The sequence below is a fragment of the Oryzias latipes genome, chromosome 2, assembly GCF_002234675.1.
Source record: "Oryzias latipes chromosome 2, ASM223467v1".
Lineage (NCBI taxonomy): Eukaryota > Metazoa > Chordata > Actinopteri > Beloniformes > Adrianichthyidae > Oryzias > Oryzias latipes.
In genome coordinates, this window is record NC_019860.2 from 13,078,243 (window position 1) to 13,091,727 (window position 13,485).

The 13,485-nt window shown below is 41.2% G+C and overlaps 1 protein-coding gene across 1 annotated transcript in view; it reads left to right on the plus strand.

Annotated features, from left to right (window-relative positions):
- The first annotated feature begins 7,758 nt into the window (after positions 1-7,758).
- Positions 7,759-13,485, plus strand: part of LOC101162908 (nck-associated protein 5) — a 155,881-nt gene continuing 150,154 nt past the window's right edge. The window contains exon 1 of the mRNA XM_020708326.2: positions 7,759-8,262. Coding sequence (XP_020563985.1) covers positions 8,200-8,262 — 63 coding nt within the window. The 5' untranslated portion in view covers positions 7,759-8,199. The remainder of the gene's footprint in view (positions 8,263-13,485) is intronic.

Here is a 13,485-nt window from a genome sequence, read left to right on the forward strand (position 1 = left end):
TGTGTGTTTAAGTAATTTAGTAGTACCGTAATGTGCAAGCAATTAAAAAATCCACTATGGTGGACTTTTAATCACTTTTCTGGACTGAAAATGATGTTTCGTGCTATTAAATGGATGTCTTGAATGTTTTTCCTTGAGAGAAAGCACAGTGGAAACATCCACATGTGCTGCTGTTTCTCAAACTGTCTGCAGCCAGGTGATGAAACACACGTGTTGAGCTTTTCTGGAGAGCAGCAGGGTTGGGAGTTATAGGAGGAGGGGGGACAGTTACGTATTTTGATAAAGGTTCGGAAAATTGGAAAATTCCTCTGCCCTCTCTTGGCTCGCTGCATTCCCCTTGGGCCTTCCTTTTTTTTTTCCTGGTTGTTTCCTACCTGCGGGGGCATCGTAAGAGTTCAGCAGAGTGTCATGCTCCTGTGTAAAGCACGTCGGGTTGCAGTTGCAAGCCCAGAACAGGAAGCTCATTTCATGGTTTTCTTTTATTTTCCAGGATGTGTATTGCATCTGGTGGGATTAGTGGATTTCAGGGACTCCATCCATGTGCAGGATGACAACATAAAAGTCATTGTTACTTTCCAAACGACTTCCAACCCCCATTAAATTCCGTTAGTTTCGCTGACTGAACAAGATTGTAAGCTGCTATGATAAGGTCAAAGTCTTTTCCAGTGAACATGACATTTTCATGACAAAACTTTATCTTCAACCGTTTTGGTTGATAAACATTTTAGGTGTTATGCTACATTCACACCGGCTTTGGCAACACGTGTTAAAGCAACCACTTCCAAAAAAGTAGTCTGAGTAAATGTGCATATATGCAGACTTCGGGCCTCTGCGTTCAAAATGTTCACGTGTACACATTGCTACGGACGTTTTTAAGTCAGTTTTCGGGCTCTACGTACCAAACACGTGGCTATTGAACAACTGTTGAACGTTAAACCAGTTGATGTTTGACTGATCAGGGATTCAGATTTGGTAGTGACATATGGGGTAGCATCCTTTTCATCTCACAAAAAGTGGCAACCATTTGAAAGTGATCTTGAGGGGAAGATTAAAAATTACGGTTTGTGTCTGGCCAGCATTATATGACACAGAGTCTTTCATATGTTGGAAAAGAGCTTGTTCTCCACTTTTTGGCACAAACTGTTGGGGGTCGCCACAGCAAATCAGCTTTCACTGAGTTGCAGAGGTGGTTTGGCAGAGACCTTTAAGCCAGAAGGCCCTTCCTTACACAACCCTGTATTTTTCCGGGCTGGGGAATGGCACAGGAAGACCCAACCTGGGCCCTTTTGTGGCTACATAATTAGGCAGTCGCGCAAAGGATCTTGCACACGGACCAACACTATCTCATCATACCCCCTGGGAAGCTAACCCTGGTTTTCTTGTGTGCCAGTCCTACACACAGCCAAGTGAGTCATCCAGCTACTACATATCAGGAAGTAGCTGTGAAAAAAGAAAGCCTATAGCAAGATTTGCACCGCTTCAACATTTCACACCAAGCTTTATAAGTACATGCGCTGGTCCAGTGTGAACACCGTATGCTAAAAGCGCGCTCAAGAACCCACATTCAGCAAGTTCTCAAACATGCATGACATGCTGGGTGTATATGTATAATTTTGATTAATTTCTTTGGATCATCAATTGTGACAAGTTTTCCTAACTTGCCAGCTTTAAAAATAACACAAATTAGGTTATTTATTCAGTCTTTAAAATGACAAGATGTGATGCATATCATGCATTGTTGAATAAAATCTAATCTAAATGCAGTAGGAGACAGAATTGGAGCATTTTGAGTGATAGGCTTGATTAAAAATGCAAAAGTCTGTCAAGTTTTTGAAGAAGTTGGCTGGAACATTTTTCTCCAATTTTGCCTCAACATAAGATATTTCAATTGTTTTAAAGTGAAAAAACAGGGGTCGGACTGTCAGGGTTTCAGCGTCTGCTCGATAACCTCTTTATTCTGTCAAGACAATGACTTTAGAAAACTAGAGACTTGTGCAAACAAATGTATTACCACACACAACTGTCCTGACAAAGCTCCTTTCTGTCTGAACACAATACTTTCAGCATTACAAACATTGCTGCTAAGAGTTTCTTCACACCGCTTTTCATTTCCATGGAGATTAAAAAAAAGGGACTTTGGTCAAGGCTTTGTAGCCATGGAAGTGCTTGAAGCTGAGAGCTTGTGGGAGAGAACTGAAGACTTCCAGCAAACAGCATTGTTTGCGTTATTGTAACGTGAAACTGGAAAAATCCTTTTAACAACCACCTTTTTTTTTGTTAAAGCTGCACACAACATTAGCAGTAATGCTTTTTTTTTTTATGAGGGCAAACCCCATTTTGGATTCTGCAGACCATCTTTATCTGTTTTGATTGAAAAAGTTGTACTTTGTCAGTAAGCAGGGATCGGTCCAAGCCAATCTGAGTCATCATTTCCCTGGCAACCACTCTCACCAATCAGAAGTAAGCTTGTTGGAAGGCCACACCCCTACCACTTGAAAGTCGGCTTGAGATTATTTGTCAATCAAACGTTTCGACTGTTCAACCAAAGTCCACATACCTTTATCGAAGCACCTGATTGGCCAGTTTCTGCCTTGAATAACTTTGATTACAGAACGAAATATGAACAAAATGTAAAGTAGATAAAAATAGAAGATATGATGAATGATAAAAGGCGCCTTTATATGGCACTTTACTACTTTCTTAGAAGGCCCAAAGCACTTTATAGTCACAGTTCCATATTTACACATTGATGGCTGCTCTGCTGCCTAATACGAGTGCCAACCATCAAGAGCAATGTGGAGATTCAGTGATTTGCCCAAGGACACTTTGACACATGGGCTAAATGGGCAGAAACTGAACCTGTGATCTTCCGGTCTGAGGTTGACTGCTCTACCTGTGCTCAGGTCTCTGCACTGGCTTCCTGTGGCTCAAAGAATAGACTTTAAAGCAGCTCTGCTTGTTTATAAGCTTGTAAACAATCTCTGACATGTAAGTGCCATTTGAACCATCTCGGACTTTGAGGACCTCAGGCAAAGAATGTTTTGCTTTAATTTGCATTTTAAAGTTATTGTTAAGTTTAGACCATTTTAAAGGCATTTGAACCACTGTGTGTAAGCAAAGTTAAACAACTCCAGATAGCATCATTCGATGTATTTATTAATTACCATAAGTGCTTTCATACTGTTGCTTTTTTTTGCATTTAACTTAAATGTACAGTGGTCCCACGTTTAACATGGAAATTACTTTCTAAACTAACCTGTAGTAGGTGAAATCCACAAAGTAAGATTACCGATGTTTAAGGCTGTAAAACCCCTCACTGCACACTTTTCTCAGAGAGACATTAACAAACTCCCAAATTTCAAGTTCATATATTCATTCGTATATTGTGTAAAAAAAAACGGCATGCTGGATTGCATTGACAAAAATCTGCGAGACAGCGAAAAGTGAACCATGACATAGAGAGGGATCACTTTACAATGTTATACTCGTTTAGTTTTTGAGGAACCAAACTCTGCTTGGTTACGTTTAGGAAGAAAAAAAATGGATTTTTACTGAATTAGCAACAGTAAAATGTTAACATCTCTTTTTTTCCGGGAAATTGACCCAGAAAAGCCTTGTTTGACTGGTACCACATGTTCATACTTTTATTTAAATTACAGCACATGACACATCATTTCATGCACATGATCATAGCTTTATGAATGAGGACATTATTGTCACATGAGCAGATTTCACGCATGTTCAAGTCCTGTTTTACAAAAACATACTATTGTAGGCCTGTATCTTAACATTTGCATGCTAAATACAATGAATCTATAATGATTAGGCAGTAATAGTCATGTGTTGTAACTCAATATTTTGCTTAATGACAGTTGGAAAGACACCACAGCAGATCTGTGTTGTTTAATGGTCATTGTTTGAGTCTTCAGACCCTAATTCCACATTAAGCTCGGCCAGGCTGGGGAAAGGGGGGTTTAGGGGTTGGCTAGCCAGTTGAAGCAGGACAGACTGGCCAGCAGAGGGACTCAAACCTGCGATCACTGTCACCATCTGTCCTGCTGGATTGCAGGTGGACCTCTTGGCCCACATGTCAAACCCCACTCCAGATTCTTCAATTTTCTCCTCAATGAATGAAAAGTTATAGCAACCCCCTCTCCCCCACCCCAACCCCCTGGAGGCAAGGACTCCTCCCACTTTGCTCCGAATAGCAGGTGCGTTAAAAGCAAGGCTCAAACGTATAATTTTTCCAGTCATTCGTCCTCTCTGAGGACAATCTTGATAAATCATGGAGGGGAAAAATAAAGAGAGAAGTGGGCCTTGGACCTGTGTTTAGATCAGCGGGGGGCACTGGGCTTTGAACTGACCTCTTTCCAGCTACCCCACACCCCTCACTCCATTCAAGTGAGACGCAGGACACTGAGACCAAATGCATTGGTTTGTGGGGCAAAAGGGGGTGCACCAATCAATGTCCAATCTCCCCTATCATCCATTTTCAGGTTCTGGCACTTCCTGGCATGTTCACCCTTTTATTTCCACGAGGGACTTATTGATCACCGAATGACAATTTGGCCAAGAGCTTTTTTCTTCTTCTCAGAAACATATTTTTTCTTGTTTTTTTCCCAACAGTTCTTAATATAACTGAGGGAATCTTCACTATCATTTGGCTGACTAAATAAGGCTCAATGACTCAATATTTGCCCAAATCTTTTATTTCTAACATGGTTTAATGTATAACTCATGACCCAAGCAAATTTACAGCCTATTTAAAGGCAGAGATTAGAGAAGGCTGCTCTTTTATTTCCGCCAAATGTTTCGCTGTAGATGGAAAAGCCCAACAATTAAGGAGCCGCCTGGACACCTCATTTAGATAAGAAACTCTTACATGTACCGATTTCTGTGCACGTGAGAATGTCTTTCAGTAGGGTACAAAGAGTGACCACGCTACTTGGCGGCTGAACTCTGATGATAAAAGTCAGCGGGGTGGATCGTTAGTGCTATTTTTAGAGGCTTTTTTACTCTATGAAGTTGAATGTAAGTGGGGTTCAGGCACAGAAACCACAGCCCACAAAGGAACGGTGTGGAACACGAGCCATGTTGATCCATATTCATGGACAGCCTGGGCTTATTATCGCCACTTACGCACTGTTTTCAGAGCAAGGTTCTCTCCGTGGCTGTAAGTGTTATCATTAAGCTGTTATCCCCCTCACATTGGGAGCTGTTTGTGGGGGGGCTCTGTGACCTCAGCTGGGTCCTTCCTTGTTCTGGAGCAGATGTTAAAAAAAGGAGCCACCCCCCCCCCCCTTTTTTTTTTACACAGACTATCCCTCCCTGCTGCCTCACTGGCATCTAATTAGGCCTACGACACAAAGACTCCCAGATGTCAGTGTCCTCTTGGTCTACTTTGATTATATCCTTTCCACGCCACTGACTGGCTGGTTGACCGGCTGGAGGCCGCACCGCCTATGGGCGCGTGTCTCCTTGGTCAGCACTGCACTGGTTTAACATATCTGTAATTGCTTTGGGTGTAAATCACAGGAAATCAGTTGGGAGGTGGCGGGGCAGGATGAATGAGGAATGGGCTTCAATCGGAAAGTGAGCCTTGGACACCATTCGTCACGGCCGGCAGACTAAGTGTTTCATTTCCGTTCTAAACCCAAGAACATGGACGATCCGCGGAGAGTCAACAAGTTTGTGCCCAGAGGAAAACTGGCTGCTTTTTTTTACACAGCAGCCAGGTCAAAGCTTTTAGTAGCTTGTCATACTTCTCCCAAGAGAATGTGAAAGAGATGGTCTGGTGTTTCTGTGGAACTAAGCACAAATAACAGCCTCAGTGTTCTGTTGTCATCTCATTTGCCATGATGGAGGGGGTAAATCTGTTGTACCACACTCTCTCATATGACCTTGATTCAGCTTATCCTTGCACAGTTAGAAATTGATACTTACAAGCATTCCTTCGATAGTTCAATAGTTTTATCTGAAGGTTTATTCAACCAACCATTGTACGGTGGTTGATGTAAAGTTTTTAGGTTGTCTGGGCCTGTGGAGGGTCGTAAAGAGAAGCCGTTGTTTCAAGGCACAGCTTAAGGAGTGCACAGGTGGTGCAGGGTTCCCATGAAATGTACGATTGTTGTGTGTGTGTCTTATTTGTATTCCTTAGTCTAATGGAAGTTGCATGCACGCATGATGTAAAGGCGACATTGTCATATGGTGCCCTTATGCCACACTTTAGTTGTTAGTAATGTATTAGTCACAACTGCCCTTACGGGTAGATACAGGCTACCTGTGGGCAAAAAATGGACAAACCTGAATGGGGCATGCAAGTAGCACGCACATGAACAGTGCAACTTGGTTGATTGCATAATAAAAAAAGCATACCACGCACCAGCACCTTGCATTCTTCATCCTACTTTATCAATTTTCATTTGGGATTTCTTGATCTAAAAAATAGTAGTGATAGTAGTTCATTTTAAACATTTCGGTTGGATCCAATACACTGACCTAAAATGAATCCAGGACATCTTTAGCCAAAAATGTAACTAGTGTGACTCAGAGATAAATACCTGGGTACGTAAATGTAAAAAACTCAAAACATGATTTGCATTGGAGGGGTACTTTAAGTGTTTAATTCTGACTGTAGCAGATTTAGGAGATATGGTCTGGATGAAGAGTTTTTCTTGGTTTTCTCAACTGTAGGTTTGTTTCTCAGCTCAGTTTAGTTCATAAAATTGTTTTTTCATTACTCAAAAAGACAAACTTTTTCTCATGTTTTTTGCCAGGAAACAAATTTGGGTTTCAATTTGTTTCTTGCATCAAAGGTGGACAAAAGTTATCTCAACAGTGAAAGAGTGACGAGTGACCTTGTTATATAGTGGTGGGTTAAAATGTCAAAGGTAGGTGTGTTTACTGCCTTTATCACCTGTCTTCATCTAAATGCCCAGTGACACCATATCTTTCAAGTGTTCATGTTAATCTTTCTCACTTTCGACCAATTATCCTGCAAAAAAAAGTTGTCCTGTTAGATTCTGGGGTTTCCTCTATCTGAAGGTACATTAATGACTTTTGCTTACTCTGCTATTTTTAATCAGAGTAAAAGTCAGTTCAAAGCAACATTTGCCTCAATCAGTCATTCCAAAGCGTGCAAGGTGGCCATGAGTCTGATGCTTCTGTGTCACCAAAGTCACTGTTTTCCACTTCCTGTTCACTGATTAAACAACTTCCTTCTGCTTGGAGCTGCTCAGAGATGAAGCAGTGGAGGATGGGTAAGGGGTGGCGGTGCGGGGGCGAGGGTCGTGTCACGTTTAGCAGATGATGAAAACTCGGGCAGCTGCACCAGCCAATGTGTTCGGCTGCGTTTGGACGTACCAGACAGGCAGAGGAAGGGACGCGTCATGTTGATGTGTGGAGATGTTTGACACGCTCAGTCACACCGCTGGAGTTTCAGACAGGGTGTAACGGATACAGCCTCCGGCAGAGGCAGAGGGGACTGATTGGGATGTTGGGGCTGTTTCAGTTGTTTTGGAACTGACCTGAAAACCGCAGTCTGGCTTTTTATTACTGATTAAGTTTGCACTTTTTTTTCAAACAAGAAGGCCTCATTTTGCTCTTGTCTGACCCATATTGTGTTCTTTTTTATCTTGGGCATGCAGCTCCATATCAAGCAACTACCAGGCCACATAGAAATATGAGTTAACCCACCCCGACAAGGTTCCTGACCCTGAGGCGTCCAGCAGCTGACCCTTGACCCCGTCCTTGCCAAAGAGGAAGTGGCGTGCTTACTCTGTCTAAAACCCCAGCTTCTTTGTAAAGGAGTAGTATGCGTGAAGTGAAGTGTTTATCTTCTGCCGCAGATTCAGCCGGGCCAGGTCGGACTGGTTCCCAGCTCTGTTTGGAGAGGCTTGGAAAAACAAAGGCCGAAGTCCAGGGCTTGGGGTTGGGATAGAGGGCGGGATTCTCGGCTCAGAGTTCATTCCAAACTTTTGCTTCCTAGCGGAGTTTTGACATGAAAGTAAAAAGAAACTGCATGTAAAGGCCATTTGCGTGGTTAGATTTGAGACGTCCCGCACCTTAAGCTGGACTGTGATGTAAAAAGTCGAAAATATGAAAGTGCAGGACACGAAGTTGTTGACTTTCTCCACTCCTCCCCTTTCCCCACCCTCCAGGGTTTCCCAGGTGTGCTGACTGCTGCGGGGCTCAGAGGCCATGGACAGGCACCAGGAGAGGAGGGAACGTTTAAAAAGATTGTCTCTGGAAAGCCGCCTGCCGGTAAGACAATTCCCAGTTATGTCAATGAGCTAGCGTGGAAAAGCAACAAGACGAAGAGGGATGGCTTTACTTTGAGCTTCAGCTCTGTCTCCAAACAAAGGCTTTCTCAGCCCTTCCCAACTGCTGACTGCTTATTCAATGAGTCCACGGCCATTGTGTGCCAATTCCCAGGAAAAGATCCACTTACACTAAGTGCTAAGGAAAGACAACCTTGTTTAAGGTCATGCAAAGGCCATGGATAGCCTGGGAATCAGATGTTGCAGCTCAAATTAATCTCCAGCAACGTGTGAAGCAGTTGAAGGGAAGCCCACGGCTGCCGGTGACGGACTGACAGCTTTATCTTGATGCAGGGGTGAGAACCGGTTGGGCTCAGGGTTGACTGAAGGTGAGCGTACTGGTGAGAGCCTCTTTGGAATGTCAAGTGCAGCCTTTTAACTGACTGTTGTGTTGTGTTGTGTCTGAGACCCCCACCCCCACCCAGTTCCCTCTCTTCAGGGTTTACTGCACGGGCACTGCACAGAAAATACTAAATCATGAAATGTAAAATAACTTTTGACATAGTACCTGATGACACGCTTGAACAGTTTCAGGCTTTGGTGTTTCTTGGTTTATCTTGCTCAGTATACTTGCAACAAGGCTTTAATGAAGTTGATGCATCTCTATTGACTTGACCCGACTTAATTGCTTTCTGCTGACCCATCTCAAACCAATGCTGACATGCCCAAAGTTAAGCAAATTGGACCTCACACTGACCTTTTGAGGACATTAAGGAAGTCTGTACTTTTACAGTCATTTCGTCAATGGCCATAAATACTTCAAGTTGCCATCCAATGAACTCAATTTCCAATGTTGGAAAAGCTTTTTCTGTGAAGATGCTTTCAGTTTAGGTCTTTGCTTTTTTGTACATCTATTGTTTACCTATTTTTTGTTTTTTCCAACTTAAGCTCGCAGTTTAGTTAGCTTATTAACACAGATGGGCCAATAGTAGCGTCAGACTTGTAGCTGCTTTTTCTTAAACATTTTCCTTTTCGTCGCAAAAAAGTAACCTGACCATGAGCATTTGAGCCAGCAGCTGTTCTTTAATGAACTGTTTTACCAGCTAAAACCTCCTAGGGGGGGAGTTAATTTGTTAGACCTACGAGTCCTCAGGTATCAACGCTGTTATCAACGTACATATAGCCGAATTCTGATTGTGCTTATCGAAGGAGTTTTGAGAGGTACACGGCCCTATGTCAAAAATGTCTGTCTGTTTCACTTTTTTTACAAGTTCAAGTTTGAATACTATTGTGAATATGCTAACGCAGCAATTGAAGCGGTGTTGAACTGTGTCTTTTTGTTTTATTTACATGTTACTAACAAGGTTGGAAGTTATCCTAGCCAGGGTATCGTTAGTTTTAGTGGTATCAGTCGTTTTTTTCATTTGCTGCAAACAAGGATGGAAGTTACCGGTATTGTCAATATGCTAACATGCTAATATGTAGCATGTTACTGACAACTTCTAGAGTTACCATGAACACAATTAATAAAGTCTGACTGACAGACTTATCTCTTTCGTCCTGATTTATGCGCCTTAAAGTTCAGTATGCCTTAAACATGAGATTAGACCATTCATTGATGGTGCAATTTATAATCCTGTGAGCCTTATAGTGTAGAAAATACGGTAAGTATTTCATTAACTGTACTTTGATCAAAAATAGTTGAAATATAACTACCAAACCTGCAATCCTTCTTCATGATGGCAAGTTGTTTTTGCCCTTTCAGATAGAACCGAAACAAAAAATCACAACGTTGAACCATTCGTCACATTTAGGACAACTTTTTGATCAATAATCCTCAATAATCCCGTTTGGGTAAATCAGAATTCTTTTGCACATCTTAATCTAAATACCTTTTTGTACTGGGAGACATGAGGTCTTATAAATTATTGACCAACCTCTGCACTGGTTTTCTGTACTGCCCTTTCAAATTTACAATGTTTTTACTGCAGCTTCTGTGAGTATTGCTTTCCCTCTACAGCACTTATTAGCCAACACTTCAATTGCTTTAACTAAAAAAAACAGAACCCAGATTTAGAGTGAGGACTGTAACTGGGTCAAGTTTGTGATCCAGATTTATGATTCAGCATGCTCACATTTTGTCCACTTAACTACCCATGCATACCATTTGTTTTTCATCTTTTTACTTTTACTCATCTCCATTGTCCCAATTCTTTCTTTCCATTCCACCTTTTGCTCAGACCTGTGTCTTTCGCAAAGACTCGTGTCTGTGTCGTGCCTATTGTTTCTCTTTGAGAGCAGAAGGAATGCTTTAATAGTGGGACAACAAGGAGCTGGGAGGCTTTTGGTGAAAGTCCAGCTTGGATCTGGTGGAGCTGTGCAGATGGAGGCTCCTGAAGAAAATAGGAACTTGTGGGGAAAAAGTGTATTTCCATGCAATGAAATGAAATTTTAGATTTTTAAAATTATTATGTCGCTATTGAGGAAGATGTATAAATCTGCTCCGACCTTTTCATCCACAACAGATACCCTGGTCAGAGAGTACACACGGACATTATGAACAGCTAACAGAAGTTTATATCATCAATGAAAAGTGGTATCTAACAGAAATATTGTTTCTATGTCATCTAAGTAAAGGGGAAAACAACAACCCCCAGTTGGATAAATAACAGTTTCTATCAATTATCTATGAGAAATTTGGAGTAAAGATCAGATCATGTTTAATGTTTTTTAGGTGATTACCTAGGTGAGCAGTAAACATTTTGTGGTTGGTTTGGATTTTCTTACCAGATAGAGCATCCAGGCGTCTAATCCGTACATGTTTAGCAGCTCTGAAAATACAGCAGTGGTTAACTGGGGCAGGATTTATTTTTTATTTTTTTGATTACATAACAGCCGTGTTGCTGGGTTGATGCTTTGCCTACATTTATTTTTATCGTTTGATGCCCACGCGCAGATGAGAATGTCTTCGTCATGCTGCGACGCGTGCAGAGAGCCTGACGGCCGTGGATGGCCTGTGAGCTGATGCTACGCTGCCGGGGTACTGTAAGTAGGTCAGCACAGATGCTCGGTCAGAGGTCCATCCTATGGAGGGATTGCAAGGGAGCAGTTGATTGTTAAAGGGAAGGCTGGGAAGAAAATGAAACAAATGTCAGAACCTCAAATGTGTACATTTGGGGTTTTGACGTGGGAAGAAATTAAAAACAGGAGCTCAATGGAGTCTGGCTGTTTTGTTTTTCTTGACCATTTGGAGAATCAAGGAGAAAAAAAACAACTAACGAGCCATTAGCAGGAATTCGTGACGTCTTAAATCTAAATCAAAGTAGAATTAGCAAAATTTTTAACCCTCTAAATGTTACTGTATTTATTTATTTATTTATTTATTTAATTTGCTTTATGGACAATGATTGCTAAAAACTGCTTAAGCTTTCAATTACAAAGAATTACTTTTGTTATTTACATTTCTTTTGTAGTTGTAATTACCTCCTTTTATGCCTGTATTAAATAAAACTGGTTCTACAATTATTAGCCAAAAAATCCTAAAAATCCATAATTTAGCTAGCAACTTGTTGTTTTTTCTTTTCTATTTTTTCATTTGGCACCGTAGTCATATTTTTAAAAGCAAAATATGCGATGACACAATCTGAAAAATATGCACTAATGTGCTTGTCAAAAATTGTTGTTACGTTGTTATAAAGATTTCAGCAAGAAATGATGGAACACGAGTCATGAAAGTTTAAGTACATTTTTACTCAAATGCGACTTTACATTGGTGTTGTACAGGTGCTGCAGGGTTTTGGGTTATCTGTGTCCAATGAGTGTATCAACCGATACAAGGCGCATAGTCTTGTAGTTTCCTTGATTCATTCATTCAGTCATTTATCTTCTTCCGTTTTTTCCTTTACGGGGTCAGGGGGCTGCCGGAGCCTATCCTGGCCACTTACGGTCGAAGGCAGGGGACACCCTGGACAGGTCGTCAGTCTGTCGCAGCAGTTTCCTTTATGCTCCCTAAAAATGAAATGTATTATTTTATCGTGCATGTGGTAAGTATGTCATGAAGTATTCATAGGGCTTTTGGAAGTTGCATGCACTTGTGACGAATGGATGGTATTGTCGTACGTTGCCCTTACATCACAGTGTAGTCAGCAAAATATCACTCACCATTGGCCTTACAGCTGTATACGGGCTGTCTGTGGGCGAAAAAAATTGTCAAACCTATACGGGGGATGTAAGGAGCATTTACTTACCCTGTGAACAGCATTTACGAGCCTCTTGCGCAGTCCACAAGATTTTTTGGGGGGGAGGGTCAAGAAACGGGAATCCATACGACACGATTTTGTCTCATATTTATTCTTTCTTTACCCTTGTGTATTGTATAAGTGTGACAGTAGAAATAAAATATGAACATGTTCGCTCTACGGGTTCACTGAAGGGTCCATGGTCTTGCTATTTCATGTGAGCCACCTAGGTCGTCCCTACAGGTTTACCCAATGTTTGTACATAGATAACACGTATGTATAGGTCCAAGGCTCTAAGGGCAGTTGTGATAAGACCATAGACCAAATGTTCTTGAATCTAGGATCTGGTTTACTGAACTAAAATTGATCCTGGACATCTTTAGCCAAAAATTCAACTAGTGGGACTCAGAGAGAAATACCTACTCAGGTATCAGGTACTCTTTACTCACTAAACAGTTCAGGTGAAGTTTTTCAGATTCCTTGTATTTCTTGCAAGTTAATCAAGTGTAAATTGGGTATATGTACCATCATACAATATTTAATGGAAAATTCATTCACATTTTTGTTTCATAAAGCCCACTGTTGTTTCCCACATCAAAATAATGCGGAACGGAACAAATGGAGCATTATTAGAACATTGTATGATCACGTATTTGTAAAAGTCAAAGTGTTTCCACACATTAGACTGAATTGTGTATTGTGCAGGCACTTTATCATTTTTACATTGTAGTAAAATGAACTCACCATGCCTCAATCTAAATGGATTTCCAAGATTGATGTAATCAATTTATTTCTTTTTGAAAGAGTTTTATAATAGTATAGGTCAATTTGATTCAACATTCAACTTGCCTCAGACAAACCGATTTGGTTGGATTGTATAAATATAAACTGATTCATCGAGTAACCGTTACACCTCTAGTATCTTCAAATGTTTTCACCCAATTTTTTACAACCATCAAAAAAATACCACCCCACACCTTCAAAAATTT